The sequence below is a fragment of the Antennarius striatus genome, chromosome 23 (assembly GCF_040054535.1).
Source record: "Antennarius striatus isolate MH-2024 chromosome 23, ASM4005453v1, whole genome shotgun sequence".
In the NCBI taxonomy this organism is placed as follows: Eukaryota; Metazoa; Chordata; class Actinopteri; order Lophiiformes; family Antennariidae; genus Antennarius; species Antennarius striatus.
The window spans coordinates 1893585-1909467 of record NC_090798.1 but is presented as its reverse complement, the minus strand read 5'-3'; the positions used below and the strand labels follow the sequence as shown (position 1 = coordinate 1909467).

The 15883-nt window shown below is 45.7% G+C and overlaps 1 protein-coding gene across 1 annotated transcript; it reads right to left on the bottom strand.

Moving 5' to 3' along the window:
* Positions 1 to 69: 69 nt before the first annotated feature.
* On the bottom strand, positions 70 to 15735 carry acin1b (apoptotic chromatin condensation inducer 1b). The gene is made up of 17 exons (XM_068308711.1): positions 15583 to 15735; positions 14622 to 14687; positions 14402 to 14513; positions 14205 to 14278; positions 12614 to 13948; positions 12179 to 12258; positions 8928 to 9045; positions 4876 to 4921; positions 4081 to 4229; positions 3855 to 4001; positions 3604 to 3775; positions 3308 to 3453; positions 2779 to 2886; positions 2552 to 2659; positions 1711 to 2116; positions 1499 to 1596; positions 70 to 1413 (listed from the first exon to the last, which is right to left on the bottom strand). Exons 1-17 carry the CDS (start codon positions 15715 to 15717, stop codon positions 1084 to 1086), a joined length of 3630 nt encoding a protein of 1209 aa, XP_068164812.1. The 5' UTR covers positions 15718 to 15735; the 3' UTR covers positions 70 to 1083.
* Between the last annotated feature and the right edge of the window lie 148 nt (positions 15736 to 15883).

Genomic DNA, 15883 nt, shown 5'->3' with positions numbered 1-15883 from the left:
CGATTCAAGTGGATCAAACTCAAAAATAAAAAGATCCGAGCGTTTAAGTTGGTAACCAATTTAGATTTATTCATTAAATTCTCAGTGCGCTCAGCACTTGCATAAGGACCAACAGAAAAGAAATTAAAAACTGAAGATATTAAAAGTCTAACTATGACTCTATTAGACGTAAACATTTGTAGTTCCTCTTGAATAAACGATTGGAGGGTCAGGAGGGATTTCATCATCATCATCATCAGGGCAGGTCAGATTCCTGTGATCACAAACGTACTCGACAAAAACTTTGCGTGTCTCCTGCATAAATGTGACACCGAATAAAAAAAAAAAAATTAAAGAAAAATCACACGTCCTACAATTATACTTTCCTAGGCTACAGTGTTGAGACCGTCTTCCCTAAAGAAGGACAGATGAAGGTTTTTTTACACTCAAACGTCACCTGCTGCAAAACAACCTCGACAAAAAAGTGTTTAAGACAAAAGACAGCCTGTTAATTTCTAATAAATGTAGAATAAAAAAGAAAAGAAAAAGTAGGCGCTGCAGCGTGGAACACATCATCCTACAGAACGAGGCCCGGGGATCTATTTTGGACTGGTTTTATTACAGGGTTGGAGGAGGAAGGAACTGCATCCGCAGAACTAAAATAAAGGGGCGGCTTCCCAAAAACCTCAACGGGACCAAATCCTGTGGCGAACCGGGACGGGGGGGGATGGGGTGGGAGAAAAGCCACTCTTCTCTGATTCAACAGAGGATTTAAAAGCACAGAAACGAGGAGGGAGACGACTGCTGCCAGTGGAAGACGGCAAATGGATGAAGAGTTTAACAAACAGCAAAAAAAAAGGGATCTGCTTTTTTTTAAGGTCAAACTGACCTGGACTGTGTGTGTGTGTGTGTGTGTGTGTGTCTGGTGGGGGGGCAGAAGTGTGTGGAAGACAAAGCTAGCATCAGAGTGGACAAACTAAAGCGCAGTAAGGCGGATCCTGAACTTGAGTTGAGGGAGACGATCCCTCCTTCCACTTCCTGCCTCCGACAAACTCCCCCCCCCCCCCCTTCAGCTTTCCCTGCATCCTACGGGCCCCCCCCCCCTCAGCGGCGTCTATCCCTGGGGTTGCTACGGCTACGAGGGCGGCGTCCTCCGCCGCCGGCTTCCTCGGAGGGTCGTCTGGGCCGGTGGCCGCCGTCCCTCTTCCTCTCCCCCTCTCTGTCTCGGCCGCGTTCCCGGTCGCCTTCGGCCCCTCGTACCGCCGCCGCCGCCGCCCCCCCTCCACTTGGCGCCGACGCGTCCTCCTTCTCCCGCCCCTTCAGCCGCTCCTTCTTCTCCTCCTCTCGCTTCTTGACTTCCTCCTCCTTCTGCTCCTTGTGCCGTCGCTCGCGCTCTTTCTGCCGCTCGGAGCGGTCCAGGAGCCGCTGCGCCGCCTGGTGGACGGAGGACGAATTAGCGGACGATGGATGGATGGATGGATGGATGGATGGATGAATGGATGGATGGACGAGAACCCACCTGCTCCTCGGTGTGGGGAAGCCAGTATATACACGGAGCCGCTTTGGTCTTCAGGAACAAGTCGTCGAGCAGTTTGGCCGGAGGTTCGTCTCCTTTCTCTGTTCGACAAAAAAGATTCTTGCTTCAAAAATAAAGAAACACGTTTGTGGAAATTATTTTCACAAAACATAAACCAGGAGCGTTTTATCCGCTGCTGGACTGGACTGCGTTACCTTTCTTCTCAGTCTTCCTCTCCTTGCTCTTGACCCTCTCCCTCCTCCTGCGCTCCCTGTCTCTGGACCGGGATCGCCGTCCGTCGTCTCCCGGTCGGGCGAATTCGCGAATTTTATCCCGATCCCACTCCCGCTCGCCTCGGGCGCGTTCCCGGCGCTGCATCTCTCTCTCCCGCTCCGCCCACAGGTCCCGGACTCCCCCCATGCCACGGTCACATTCTCGGTCTCGCTCCCTGTCCCTGTCTCTGTCCCGGTCTCGTTCCCGGTCCCTTTCCCTGTCCCTCTCTCTATCTCTATCCCTTTCTGGTTCGGGCATCAGAGGCGGCAGTCGGATCTGAGGACCAGCTGGGGGGGCGGCGTGCTCCTTTTCTTTTTCCGGTTTGATGATGCCCTTGTGAAAATCCAGCTGGAGGACGACAAAAAAAAAAGCAGAAAAATACCAGGATGTTAAGGTTTCAGAAGAAGATATTTCATGATCACATTTTAAACAAAACAATGATTAAAAAAAACAACAACCCAGAAAGCCACATTAAAAAATAAAGCACTTCTCATTCTGAAGTGATTAACTAAACATCAAGTTATGAAAGTTATCAAACAGTGAAAAGCCTTGGGCCACTGACAACACCAACAGGAAACAAACATGACGCTTCCAGAAGCTTTACAAAAAAGTTCTGCCAACGTTTGGGTCTAAAAGTACATTTATTAATAATTTATTGCTCATGTTTTCTGTTCTGTGGAAGCTGTGGCTTCATGATGATGTCATCACAGTTGGCTAAACTATTTTTAAGGCTGGAAAAATTCCTCAGTAATGCTTTGGACGTTCCAGAGAGCGTAACTTTACCTCGTCCTGCTCGCAGAAGTCCACACTGAGGACCTTGGGGTTGCTCTGGGGCCATTTGACCCGATGGAGGGCGGCTCTGGTGGCGACCGCCTCCTCTGTGGTGGTGTACTGAGAGGAGAGCAGAAGATAATGACATTTCCTTTAATCGCAGAGATGCAATCGGTCTTCCTGCAGAAAATTTTTTATTCCGTGAGGAATTTAGAAGAAGGAACTTTGTGGGTTCTCACCGTGACATAGCAGTGGGACTTGATCTTGTCGATCCAGAAGCCCTCTTCCACCACCTGGCCCGTCCTGTTCAGCAGCTCTTTGAGCTGACCCAGAGTGAAAGGTCGGACCTACGGGACGCAAAAGACGTGAACATCAAGAGCTGAGAAGGGTTCAGGCAGCACAGGGGACAGATTTCGTCTTCTGGTTAACACATCTAGAGTAACGTCTGGTCTTGTCCTGGTCTGGTCAGTCATGCAGTCTCAGTCTAAGGTGAAAGTTGGAACCATAAAACCGGGGGTAAGTGTTCACAAATAATTACAGGGAAAGATGATGACGTTTCTGTTGGCATCGCACCGACGTCCTTCATGTAAAACTTTTCAGTAAATGTTAGTCTGTGAGGAAAATTTACGGCTCCGGCTGTACCGAAAAACAGGATTATAACTTTCTGATGGAGACATTTCGACTTCCTGGTGGTTCCAGGATTGGAGGAAAAACACTTTTCTACTTCTGATATGACTCGTCACGCCGAGCATCGGGTCACAAACCCACCAAGTTGGTCACGTGGATGATGTTTGAGATTTTGCCGTGAGGAGGCGAAGGCTGCCTGGTTGTGTGGACAGGATCGTCGATGGTGATGGAAACACCGGACTTCTGCTGGCTGATGGAGCGACGCACCACGCTGTCGTTCGGGGTAACTGAGTGGGGGGGAGAAGGAGGGATAATGAAAGTGGGAAACGCATGCAATCAGGAGAGAGAGACGACTTGTGGAAGGGATGATAGAAAAGAGGAGTCAGAAAAGAGAGTTGTGATCAGTAAACAACAGTTTCCTCCGTGTTGAACGTTACCTTTCACCGCTTCTCCCTCCTGCGTGACAGGAGGCTGAGTTTCCACGGCTTCCTCACAAACGCTGTTCTGCCTCTTGTCCCTGGACGTCCTGTGTTGTTTCTCTTCCTCCGCTTTCTCTCCTTCTTCCTCTTCGTTCGTCTGTCCGTTTTCCTGGCCGTCGCCCTGAACGACCTGGAGAAGAAGCCCAGCTGGAGATCAGATCTCCTCTCGTCGCCCGAACGCGGCTCCGACGCGTCGAGCTCCATCTGACCTGTGTGACGGTGCGTCGGATCTTCAGGCCTTTATCCTGGTCGCCCCGGCTGGCGTCCTGGTTCTCCTCGTCCCCGGACAGCTGCAGCTCCTCTGGGTGTAACTCCACCACCGCCTCCTGGTTCACCTTGATGTCTGGGATCAACGACTGCGAGAGAAAACCAAACAATCCGACATGAAACAACCTGACACATCCATTTGTCACCATTTGCGCCGTGCGTCAGTACCTTCAGCGAGTCGGTGGTGATGCTGATCGATGGTTTCTTCGCAGTGACCGATGCGCTGGAGCCCCATCGCCTCTTCCTCCCCGCTGCGTTTCCTGCATCTCCATCCCCCCCGCCTCCTACTTCCACAGCAGCCGGAGAGACTTTACTGCCTGCAGACGAGTCAAACAATACGTGTCCATGTTTTGCTTTCAAAAACCGCGAGATAAAACCCTGAACTCACAAATAATCTAAATAGTTTTACAAAAGGTGGAATTTAAATTCCTAAGAAGTCTCACGATTAAACACTGTTTTAAAAAAAAAAAGGGTCCATACTAAACAATACTGAACATTTTATGGAATGTTTTGGTAGCTCATCTCAGAGGGAAATGCTTTCAGCTAAAAATAAAAATATGCAGAAAAAAAACAACAGTAGAAATCACACAGTAAAATAAAAGTCAAAGGTTTTGTCACCGCCTGGCCGCAGCTGCCTGAACTAAACCAGAACAGGAATAAAAGTATTTAGTGCAAGAGTTTCGACATCTTACTAAAGCATTCTGGTGTCGGATTATTGGTGTATTTAGTAAATTCCTCCATTAACATAACAATGAGACCCTTAAATATTCTGTGTTGCAGTAAGAGGAGCTCCTATTCTGGTCATTTTTATAAAAAAGGTAACCCGTCAGAGCTTTAAAGATAATCCAATTTTTATCACAATCAAAGACTGGAGATCTTCTGGACGTCACGCACGAGAGGTGTAACTGTGTTCTCGTTCCACTTGTTTCTTCTGGTAGGACAGAATACGTAACGGATACTCACTGCTCAGGGAGATCTTGCGAGCGGCAAAAGCCTTCGGAATGGCGCTCTGGAAAGAGAAAGACAAGACAAAACATACAGAAACCCCAGGGGTGCAGGAGATGAGAATCAGGCATCCAGACGCAAACAGACAACAACAGAGAGGAGGTGAAACAGAACCGAGGGGGTGGTGGTGGTGGTGGGGTCGATGGGGGTGGGGGCAGCAGGGCTCAAAGTAACAGAGGCCTGGACTTTCCAATTGTGCCACATTATGGAGATGTCGGTCGATATAAAAGAGACTCCACGTTTCCGCCTTCTACCTCTGCTCAAAGACACCAAGATAAAACAGTGTGCTGCTCTCGTGTGTGTGTCTGTGTGTGTGTCTGTGTGTGTGTGTCTCGCAGACAAAGCAGGTACCTGATGTGCATTAGGACACGAGTCTGTCTGCCTGTAACTCACTTTATTTTGTCGATCACAGTATCCTGATAACAAAAGTGAATATGAGCTCACTAAGTTAGTGTGTGTCTACACACACACACGATCACACACACACACACCCCATTTTGACTGGATTTATTAACACCAGAGAAGATGGGGTGTCTTTAATATTAAATGATTCTAAACCTGTCTCATTAAAAGTGTAACAACTTCCTGTTTGTTTTTCCCCATAATGCAAAGCAATGAAATCCTTCCTGATCAACTTTCTATATAAACTCACGTGACGTAAGGCGCTGCATGGCGCACACCTCATTTCCTTTCTTATGAGCTGACACTGTGTACGTTTCAGATAAATAAATAACCATGAATTATCCAATATGAGTAGTGTATGTTCCCCTCACTGCCATGGTGTTTATTTAACACACACACACACACACACACACACACACACGCGGCGTCCAGCTGAACGCTGCTTGTGTTCAGGAGAGCAGAGATAGAGAACAGAACGTTGGACGACTCACAGACCAATCAGGATCGGGGCTGCAGTTTAAATTCACCTTAAAAGATTTATAGGATTTACAAAAACACCAAGTCAAATGTGTGTGATAAACACGCTCGTGTCGGTGAAAAAATATCAAAATAAAACTGCAGTTTGTGTGACAATTCAGAAATTAGCAATAAATTTCAAAAAGGGAAAGAATTGATTTCCCTTATTGGGTAAAAAAAAAAAAAAAAAAGGGGGAAGATGTGGACTGAAAACAGACGGTAAACATTTTTAATAGAGGAATAATGAGTCATTTCCCGGTACCATTTAACACCTGATTCCTTACTGGCTCGACTATGGCCCAACCACACGACAGTGTGCACTGTATCTAGGCAACAAGGATCCAATCAGAGAAGGCAGAGCAGTGAGGGCGGGGCTCGATTTGAGTGCAGATTAGCCACCAGACAGGAACTGATCACCGGATCGGGTATTTTTTTTCTTGATTGGGGACGGGGAGGACGTTTCTTGATCGACTGTTGATCGCAGTCGCGTGTCAGTCTTTTAGGGCAGCCGGATGCTTCGGACTGCCTCGTGATTGGGGGATGATATTTACGTTTTGTTAAGTGTCCCATGATGCGTGAGGTACACCTGACAAGTAAAAATCAATCCATTCATGAGGCTTTAATGTTAATGCGTTGTGTATATTATGAAATATACTGTCCTTAAAGCCTTTGTGACCACTGACGTGATGTGCGACAGCATCAGCAGGTTATCCTGTGCTGTTAGCAGTTCATTAGGGTTCCACAGGTTCGATGAACAGTTCTGGAGTCAGTTTTACAAGTCGGCATCAATTTCTGTAATTAATCCGGAGGGATATTGTCTTGTAAAAATATATTCCAGATAAGTGGTCGATGGAGAACTGTGACAAACATCATGTAGAGTAGGTTTTTCAGGCATCAGCGTCTCTCACATGAAGTTACACAGGATAGAAGTTGTGGGAACAGATGGAATGGAGGCAATGATTTGTTGAGTATATCCAGTTTTCATTGTCACTGCGCACCAGCAAAAACGATCAGACGACTTGTCCTTGGTGTGGAGTCCGGTAAAAAGTCTGTCACAGCTGAACGGGCGCAGACGTCAGGATATACTCGACTTAAAGTCTGTGTGATCATTCCATAGACAGCTCAAATCCATTTCAAAGTCCTAAAACCATCACTTCCAAGTAGATTATGTCCATTTCTCTTTCATAATGTTCTTTAAATCTTTAAAACCCAAACAGCAATCATATAAATCTTCAATCCTTGATCGCTGTTTCGGTTATTGTCCACATCCAACAGCAGTAACTCCACCCCAACAGCAGGGGGCAGTATGAGGTTGACTGTGGAGGCAAAAAACAAAACCAGAAGTCTTTAGAGTTCTGTCTTTTTACTGAGCAGTGTCTTGCCTTTGTAGGACGGTCCTCAGAGTGTCCGGTTGTGAAGACAGGAGGAAGAGGAGGTGAAACAGAGCTTCCTCCTTCATCACCAACACAAAGTTCATTCAGCAGGATTTCAGTCCAAGAGGCCGTTCACTCGGCTCACACTGCTTTCGATGGTGGTCTGAAGCCAGCTCGGTTACTTGCTGGCTCCGTACGCCACTGGAGGGTTCTACGGAGGCCATGCAGACTCAGGCTTTAGTCAGTGCCGTGGCGTCGCAGACTCGGTCTAATTCAGGTACCAGCGATGCACTTGGGCTTAGCGAGACGGGAGTTGTAGGAAGAGTAGGAGGAGGAGTGGAGGAGGTGTTGGTGGTGGCAGAAGTAGTACGCTGCAGGTACCATTAGGGGCAATGGAAGAGGCATGGGCACCTTCATAACAAAGCAATCAATGGGGTTTTAAACAACAATCACACCATAAATATATACATAGTGAGAGAAAGAGAGGTGTTCACAATGGGATACAGAGGCAAAGATGGAAGAGAAGAAGAGGGGAAGAGAGTAAATTTCAAAGAGAGAGAGAGGCAGAGTGAACACAGCAAGCGAGGGAGGAGAGGATGAGAACAGGGCAGAAGAAACAGCAGAAAGCAGCCCTGATGCATCTCTCCACACACTGTCAGGACCCATCGTTCATGCAAATCCATGAGGGGAACCATCAAAAACAAGAAACACAGACCAACACTGCAGCTCGCCGACAAAACTAAGTGACAGTCGCCAATTTATCAAAAGAAATCCAAGGACTAAGTGTTATTTTCTGATTTACGGCTAGGGCCCCATGTCTGATCCTGCTTTTAAGAAGTCAAGTCTTACAAGTCTTACATAATAACTTTCATTAACACCATCGTATGGTTTTGTATTTTGAGACTCTTAAGATCCCGACACACTGCACACACAAGCACTAAAGCTAATAAGATGGACACACTGTTAGCCACGGGGGACGAAACACAGAAATCAATCACCAGTCCTGTTCAGACAGTGTCGTTTTATTTCACCCCAACGTCCTGTTCGGACACTATAAAGACGCAACTGGGTGTCAGTTTGTTCAACCTCTGTGACGTCATGTGTTGGTCCAGTTTGGGGTCACAGAGAAGGGAATTTATTTCAGCGCGATCATGAAACACCTGTCTGAAAGAGACTGTTGCTTTGGTGTGTCAAGGTCTTATGATATTCTTTTTTTCTCACTTCTTGTTACTAAAACATAAAAACAAAACCAGTGATTTGAGAATCGTGAACTCTCTGCAGCATATCTGCTTCCATTCCAGAAGCGTCAACACGTAACACCCCTCGAGATGGACCAGACATACAAACAACGTGTGTGTGAGAGATCATCAAAGTGAATGAGTCAGTTGTGAAACATTAGTTGCCTTGAATAAAGATGGCAAGAATTAGTTTATTCCTATTTACCCCAGAACCCAACTCCAACTCAACCCCTACTAGGTCACCTGTAATCACTTGAAAAAACTTTAAAATCGAGCAATTTGTGATAATATAGAGGTTAAAAGGATGTTTACACCGGAACAGAATCACAATTGTAATGTCCACAGGAACCAAAGACGGGGTTGTGTTGGTTTGAAGTGAACCCTCTTTACTTGTTCTACACATGCTTCATCTGAGTAAGGATGCATATTAATAGAAGAAAGAGCAAAGCCTTGGGCACCCCCATCCTCTCAGTGATCTTACCTCCCCCAGCCGACACTCGTTCTCCGGACCGGCCTCGGAGGGCGGATGCTCAGCCACAGAGCTTTCTGAGTCTTGTTCCATCTCAGTAGCGGTGGCTGCGTTGGTCTCAGACACTTCTCTGCAGGACGAAAAGGCGATCGAATGATTTTATATGTATATCAATGAAGCCTGTTCTGTACTTGGCTTAACGATTTTACTATCTATATTATCGAAGACAAGAAAAAACAAGCAGCTACTTCCATCTGCCTCCACAAAGTCTTACCAGAGGCCTCCTCCTCATGATTTCTGTCATCGAGTAATAAAGAGAATTACTGGATATAAAGGGAATTACCTCTCTTTACTTCTTTTACTCTCAATTCTACTGACATTTAACCAGATCATTATAAATCTGCACAACGTATTTTGACGAAGATTAGCCAGTAGTACGAATGTAGGTAGGAGCATAGCCTTTACACCTCCTCCATTCCACCCATTTGCAGTAGGTGCAGGTGTCTTGCTGCGTGTGAGAGACTTTAGTAACAACAGACGCACATTGTGCAGGTTATACAAGGAGGGATGTGTCAACTGGAAATATAACCGCCAGAAAATGGTGGGATACATGTGAGCATATCGCCAGAGAAGAGAAGGAAATGTTTGAAAGAGGTCATGTTAGTATCACTGACAAGAATCCTGAAGAAATTGGTGTTTCAGATTCACCCTTAAATTATTACCTTAACCTGAATGAATGAGAATATCAAGATACGGAAAAAATATATGATTTGTTTCAACAGGATGCTTTTCATTTTCAAAAAAAACAAACAAAAAACAGTCTTTTCTGGCATTTCAATAGCAATGCATTCACAGGAGTCAGCTGTAATGAGGAATAATGATGTAAAGCTGGAACCTTAGGAGCAATAACACAACCATTATTATATAAATGTGCCAAAATGTGTGTGGTATGACTTGAGACACCGATGCGTCTTCACAGCAGCTCAACAGAACGACTCAAATCATTTTCTTATGAACCAAACAGACCAATGAAAAGGCCCCAAAACGCTGTGAGCGATGTAATCAGATATTTAACCGGCTCCCAAAGGATGACAGTGTGATCGTGCCGGTGCCAGCTTGGAGAATTATATCACGCCATAAGGGCATAACCACAATGACTGTATAGCTAACAGATGTCTGCTTTAATGATCTCCCTTGACGACAGTGAGATCATTAACAGCTACAGCCACACAAATAGTCTTTTATGCAAGCCGGTTAACAAGATGAACGCACAGTAAAGCCAAAAGTGAGTCAAAATGAACAGCAAAATTTACTCATCATTTAATTCTTTTTATATGACTATTCTGAAAATGCTTTCTATGTTGAAGTCAGAACAATCTCATGACCACATCATTAAAGGAGGAGATTCATAACTAATTAATGTGTGACTTCACTGTGAAGCTATTTTAGACACTGATGGTAGAAAGGAGATCCCCCCCCCCCAGCGTGCACACACACACACACACACACACACACACACACACACACACACACCTAAAATACATTTTCTGATCCTTCACTCAACAAAAGGCTCTCGCCGACGTCCCCACCCCCGGTCCTCACATGGGCGCATATGTAACCCGCTCCATTACCAGGCCGATGTGAACCGATTACATATCCCACGACCAGGAATGGATCGCGGTGAATACTCGCTCCCACGACCGGACACGATCGGATCACCCGTTCCCACCGCCTTTTTTGTGGGGGGGAAGAGGTGTGAAACCCACAAGCCCCGGGGGTCGCCCTCCGACTCCTTCTTACCCGTTTTTGTGGCCTGACAGCATTCTGACCGGCCTCGGAAGTGGAATTTCCGCGGATGAAACGTGACGCTCGGTCGGAGCTGGTTATTCGTTCCACGCGTAAACCGGAATCCGGGACGCGATAATGGAAAAAAATGGAGTTTGTTTCTACTGCTGAACGGCCGGAGCACTGCGTCGGTATCAAGGATGCAATGCACGCATGACGGCCATGTTGGCTAGTGAGACCAGAGGCAAGGCTACCGGACTGGAAAACGATGTTCCGGTCAGTGATTTTCAAAGTAAAAGCTCCGCTAGACGCTCGAACATATTTCGAAAATCCGAACAATAATCTTTTTTTTTTTTTTTTTTCGTGATGGAGGAGTTTTTTTGTTTTTGTTTTATCGTTAAAACTGCTAGCATCGGGGGGGAAACACAAAAAGAGGGCAGGGGAGGACAAGAAAAAAAAGGACCCCTTTTTCTCAAGGGGAAAATAGCAGCAGCCACGCCGGTTGTGGGCTGTCCCGCTGAAAGCCTGACCAGAAATACACGCTGCTGATAGAAGCACCAAGTGGTTAAAACCTGCTTAAAATTCAAGAGATCTTGAAGCCTTTTGTAATCTGAGACCTATTTTTTACGTTTCAAACACACAATTACCATACTACAACAAGAGAAAATATCTACAATGGAAACTACATATACAGCCTTTACTGGTGTCATAATTCATCCAGGTTTTTTCCTTATAGAGAAATAAAACTCTCATCTTAGGTTTCTTGGTATGCAGTAATTGGACAGTAACCATTAAATTTGCTGTCCGTCCATGAACAAACTTCTTCAAACTGTTCCATTCAGATACTCTGAAATCCAAGGTCAATTCATGAAAAAACACAACCGTTTGAAAGAACTAATATTAGTACAACCCAAGTTAACTAAACTCCCATCAGTGCATTCACCTAACTTTGTTTCAGACATGGACCGTTCGTTCCAAGACTGCATAAATAAAATGAAGTTAGATTAAATATTCTATCTAGTTAGTTATAACTACATAGAATTACATATAATAAAATATTATGATGATTCCGTAATCCTACTGACAAACATAAACAAACCAAAAGTGTAAGAAATATATTCATCATCCTAAAATAGCAATATATTCCAAAACATTTTCTGAAAATATTTTCATTGCTGCATTAATCTCTCCTGCAGGAAACATTTACATCTTAATTATTCTGAATACAGAGATTACATAGATGCAGATATCTATACAGAATTATACCTCAATTAAAAAGTACAGTATGACTTTATTCAACTCAGTCAATAACCAATAACCTCCTGGTAGATTAGGACAACTTTCTAATATTTAAAAAGTAGCTCATAACCTAGATTGTAAGAACATCTGGATAACTTTTCAAATCCAGCAACATTTACTAGAAACACTTAATCAAACTTGTCATTGAGGTGAACAGTATTTGTATGATTGGTACTTACCTTTTTGAGAGGAATTGTTTCTCTGCTCCTTTGGGCAGGTCGGTCTTTTTCTCTTCTACTTTTTGCCCTTCATCTGACCTCTGTGAAATCATTCAGAGTAAAATAAAATTTAAAACTCAGCGCAATATCCACAATGATTTAATGGTATTAATATAAATTTTAATGACTAATTTCTAAATGAATGGTAAGTTTTCAACATGATACTAATGACTGAATTGATTCTATTTTGTGTATTGTTCATAATATGCAATCAATCAACCTGAAATGTTGATTTTTAGCACTGGAGAAAAGTATATGCCCAAAATGAACCAAACTTTTCGCGGATATTGTGTCATACTGCAAACAGTAGCACCAACTTCACAATTCCAGTTTATTACAGATTTCCACCAGTGTTGTAGGTGAATAACTGTCACACGCATCAGTTTGCTGACTGACCTTCAGCTTCTTAGCAAAGCGGGGTTTATCTCCAGTGGACGAGGAAGATGATTGGGATGAATTTGACGAGGAATCTGATTTGGAGTCAGAATCTGAAGAAGAATCTGAATCTTGGGCTTTCTGCTCTTGCAGCTGCACTTCTTTCCTCTTGTTCTTGTCATGACGTTCCCTTTCCTGGAGTGTCCGCTCTTTTTCTTGCTCCTCTTTCTGGTGGAGTTTCTCCTCCTGTTCCTGGTGTTTCCTCTTGTCCTCCTTCTCTTCCTCCGGGTGCCGACTCTCTTTTTCTTTTTCTTGCATCTTCCTTTGCTCTCTTTCATTCTCCTCCTTGGGTCGCTTCACTTCTTCCATATCTCTCTTCTCATTTCCCTCCAGTTTAAGGGATTTGCTGGAACAGGAAGGCCCAGCAGTGGAGTTTGCGGTCGCTCCTGACATCGCTGCAGCAGAGGAGGCCTCATCTGCACTCTCTGACTCCATCTTGTGTATCAGCAGAGAAAGAGGCCCGGGTCTGTGTTTCGAAGGGGGCTCTGGGCTGCTGGAGCGAGAGCTGGAGTCGGAGTCCTGCCTCTGCAAAGTGGGAGGTGGGAAAGGCACCACCCTCGGCCCTTGTGCCGTCCCAGGGCCGCCCTCTGCCTCCCGGTTGTTGGAGTCTGGTGGGCTCTGTTTGGGGGTGTCGGGCAGCGGAAACAAGTCGGGGGGTGGAGAGGGAGGAGGAGTGGGGTGGCGCAGCTGCAGCGGGTTGTGGTGAACCTGCGGGGGCGGGATGTGCTGCGGAGGCTGACGCTTGCGTCTGGATCTCGCGAACGTCGACGGGACGCTGGGTGGCATCTGCTGCGGCTGGTGAGGTGCTTTGTTGCCCTTTCTTGCCCCGCCAGGACCGGGCCCCCAGTCGTCATCATCCTCGCTTTCCTCATCATCGCTGTCATCTTCGTCGTCGTCTTCGTCGTCGTCTTGCGCGTGACCTCCTGCGAAGACTCTGGCAGAGCGGCTCAGGTGGAGAACGGGATGAGCTGAGCCTGGTTCACTTGGTGCAGTGCCTTCCTTCTCCTGGGCCGGGGGTATGGCGGGAGGAAGCCCCTGCCGGTTGGGCTGGTCCAGAACACGCACTGACAGGGAGGCTACCGCCCGGGGAGGAGAGGGTGCAGGCGGCTCCTTCAGTCCTTGATGAAAGATGGATCGCTGCATCATAGTTCCTGGAGCATTAAGGGACTCCTGTGGGTGAAGAGGAGGACCAGCGTCCACATCGGGCCCACGTTCCATTCTCCCATCACCCATCACTGTATCTCCTCTTTTATCCGCCGCCTTAGTCATTGAGGGCTGGGAGTGTATAGAGCGATGCTGATGGGAAAAATAAAGGTAAAGATGAGGATATTTGTTTTATAAAGCAATTACATGCAAGGAAAAATAACATGATCACAGTATCGTTTTTAGAGATACAGAAAAAAGACACCTAGCATTTCTTGAAATAAGTCGAGCGTTAAATAAAATGGGAAACATATTGATCAAAGTATTATCTGATCAATGTGTAGCATTAGCATGTTCTGTGCCGTGGCTTCTCCATTTCAATTTTTACAGTGTGTGGGGGGTTGCAGACCTTGTCGTGAACATAAGGGGAGCCATCATTGTCCTCCGACAAGTCTTCATCCTCCTCCTGGACCGCTGGACTGTCTGTCAAAGAAAGACATGAAGATGGGGTTAATAGTACAACAGATTTATGAGACACTGGTGCTGATTCAACTGCAGTTTTTGATGAATCCTGGGTAATTTCATTTTGCATTCATTTATTTGTACCGTCTGCCTCTTCATCTTGCTGGGCTTCTCTCTCCAGCCTCTGGCGAAGGAGTTCCTGCTGTTTGGCCAAGTATTGCTGAATGAAGCTATTCTGGCTCATCTCCTCACCAATCTACAACACAACAGTGTAGAAATTGGCAAAGTATTAATGTTTATGCAATCTTTAAAAGTATCATTTTAACAACAAAAAATAAGAAAGTAGCCCAATGTTAATCACTACCTGTGAGTTGGGCTGCAGCCCACTGTGAGACGGGGGTGCCCTCTGGAGATTTTCCAGCATTAGAGCCTACAGTGAACAAATGGAAGATGATTTAGTGACTTGGTAATGTATGGTAGATCTTTTCGTATTTTTATTTTTACTTGTACCCAAAACTGTAAAAGTACATTCACAACTTGAATAGCAACTTGATCACTTTTATTGAATTGGCCACCTTTGATACATGTTATTTGTAAAATGTGGCCTCACTTCCAAAAAGTGTGGCTCAATTGTACCTGATCCCCAAAAAAATATCTTTAATTTATGATACAAACATTAATAAACCTCATCGAAATTGACAAATCAATCTTTTAAAAGTCAAAATTTATTGTCCATGCTTTATTACAGATCCATTTTAATATTTCAGGGGGGGTGAAACTCGTAAATTTAGTGACTACAGCCCTGAAAACAAAAGGTTAATACAGAGCTGAATGTCTTTAGTAGAAAATAAAAGTAATAATTGGAAAATTAACCAAAAACATGTCGCTATTGAATCTCGTTCAATTGTGTTTACATCGCCAGGCGCGCCCCCGTTGCCCCCCAAAACACGCGCACGCGCGTGCGCGGCCACGCACCCCGGGATCCACCGTGTGCGGCTGTTGGCTCGCGCTGTCACTACGCGTAGGCCTCGACTTGACAGGTGCACAGTTGAACAGTGTGCAACACGGTGCGGAGCGAGTAGTTACGGACGGGCGACAAGTACCAACTCGGTCGGTAGACAGTTTCGTTCTATCGCTAGTGACAAATAACCGAAATTAAAATTGTTAAATATACGTAATAACCTGCGCCAGGCGGTTTACGTATTCCCGCTTCCGAGCTCACTCGGCGTTACGGACGGCCTCTCGCTGTTAACCCCCGACGTCTCCTGCCTACTACTGAACTTAGCCAGACTCGACCAGCGTCCGTAACACGGGTGGAAACTTACCCCCTTCAGTCGGCTGATTAGAGCATTTTTCTGTCCACTCTTTGGGAGGTTTCTTTGCTCCAGGGCGGCCTTCAAATCCGCAACTCGGAGCGATTGTAGAGGTTTTCCATCAAGCGTAATATCTTCGTCCGCCATTTTGCTCCCTCCGCTTGTGTAAACTCCCAACAAGCGTCGCTACGGCTGCAACTCGGCGTCACACTTCGGCAATTTCCGGCAAAACTCGGCAGGCCCCGAATTTCATAACAGCGCTTACATTTGAGGAAAGGCCCCGAAATGCAATTTTATGACTTTTAAAAACATT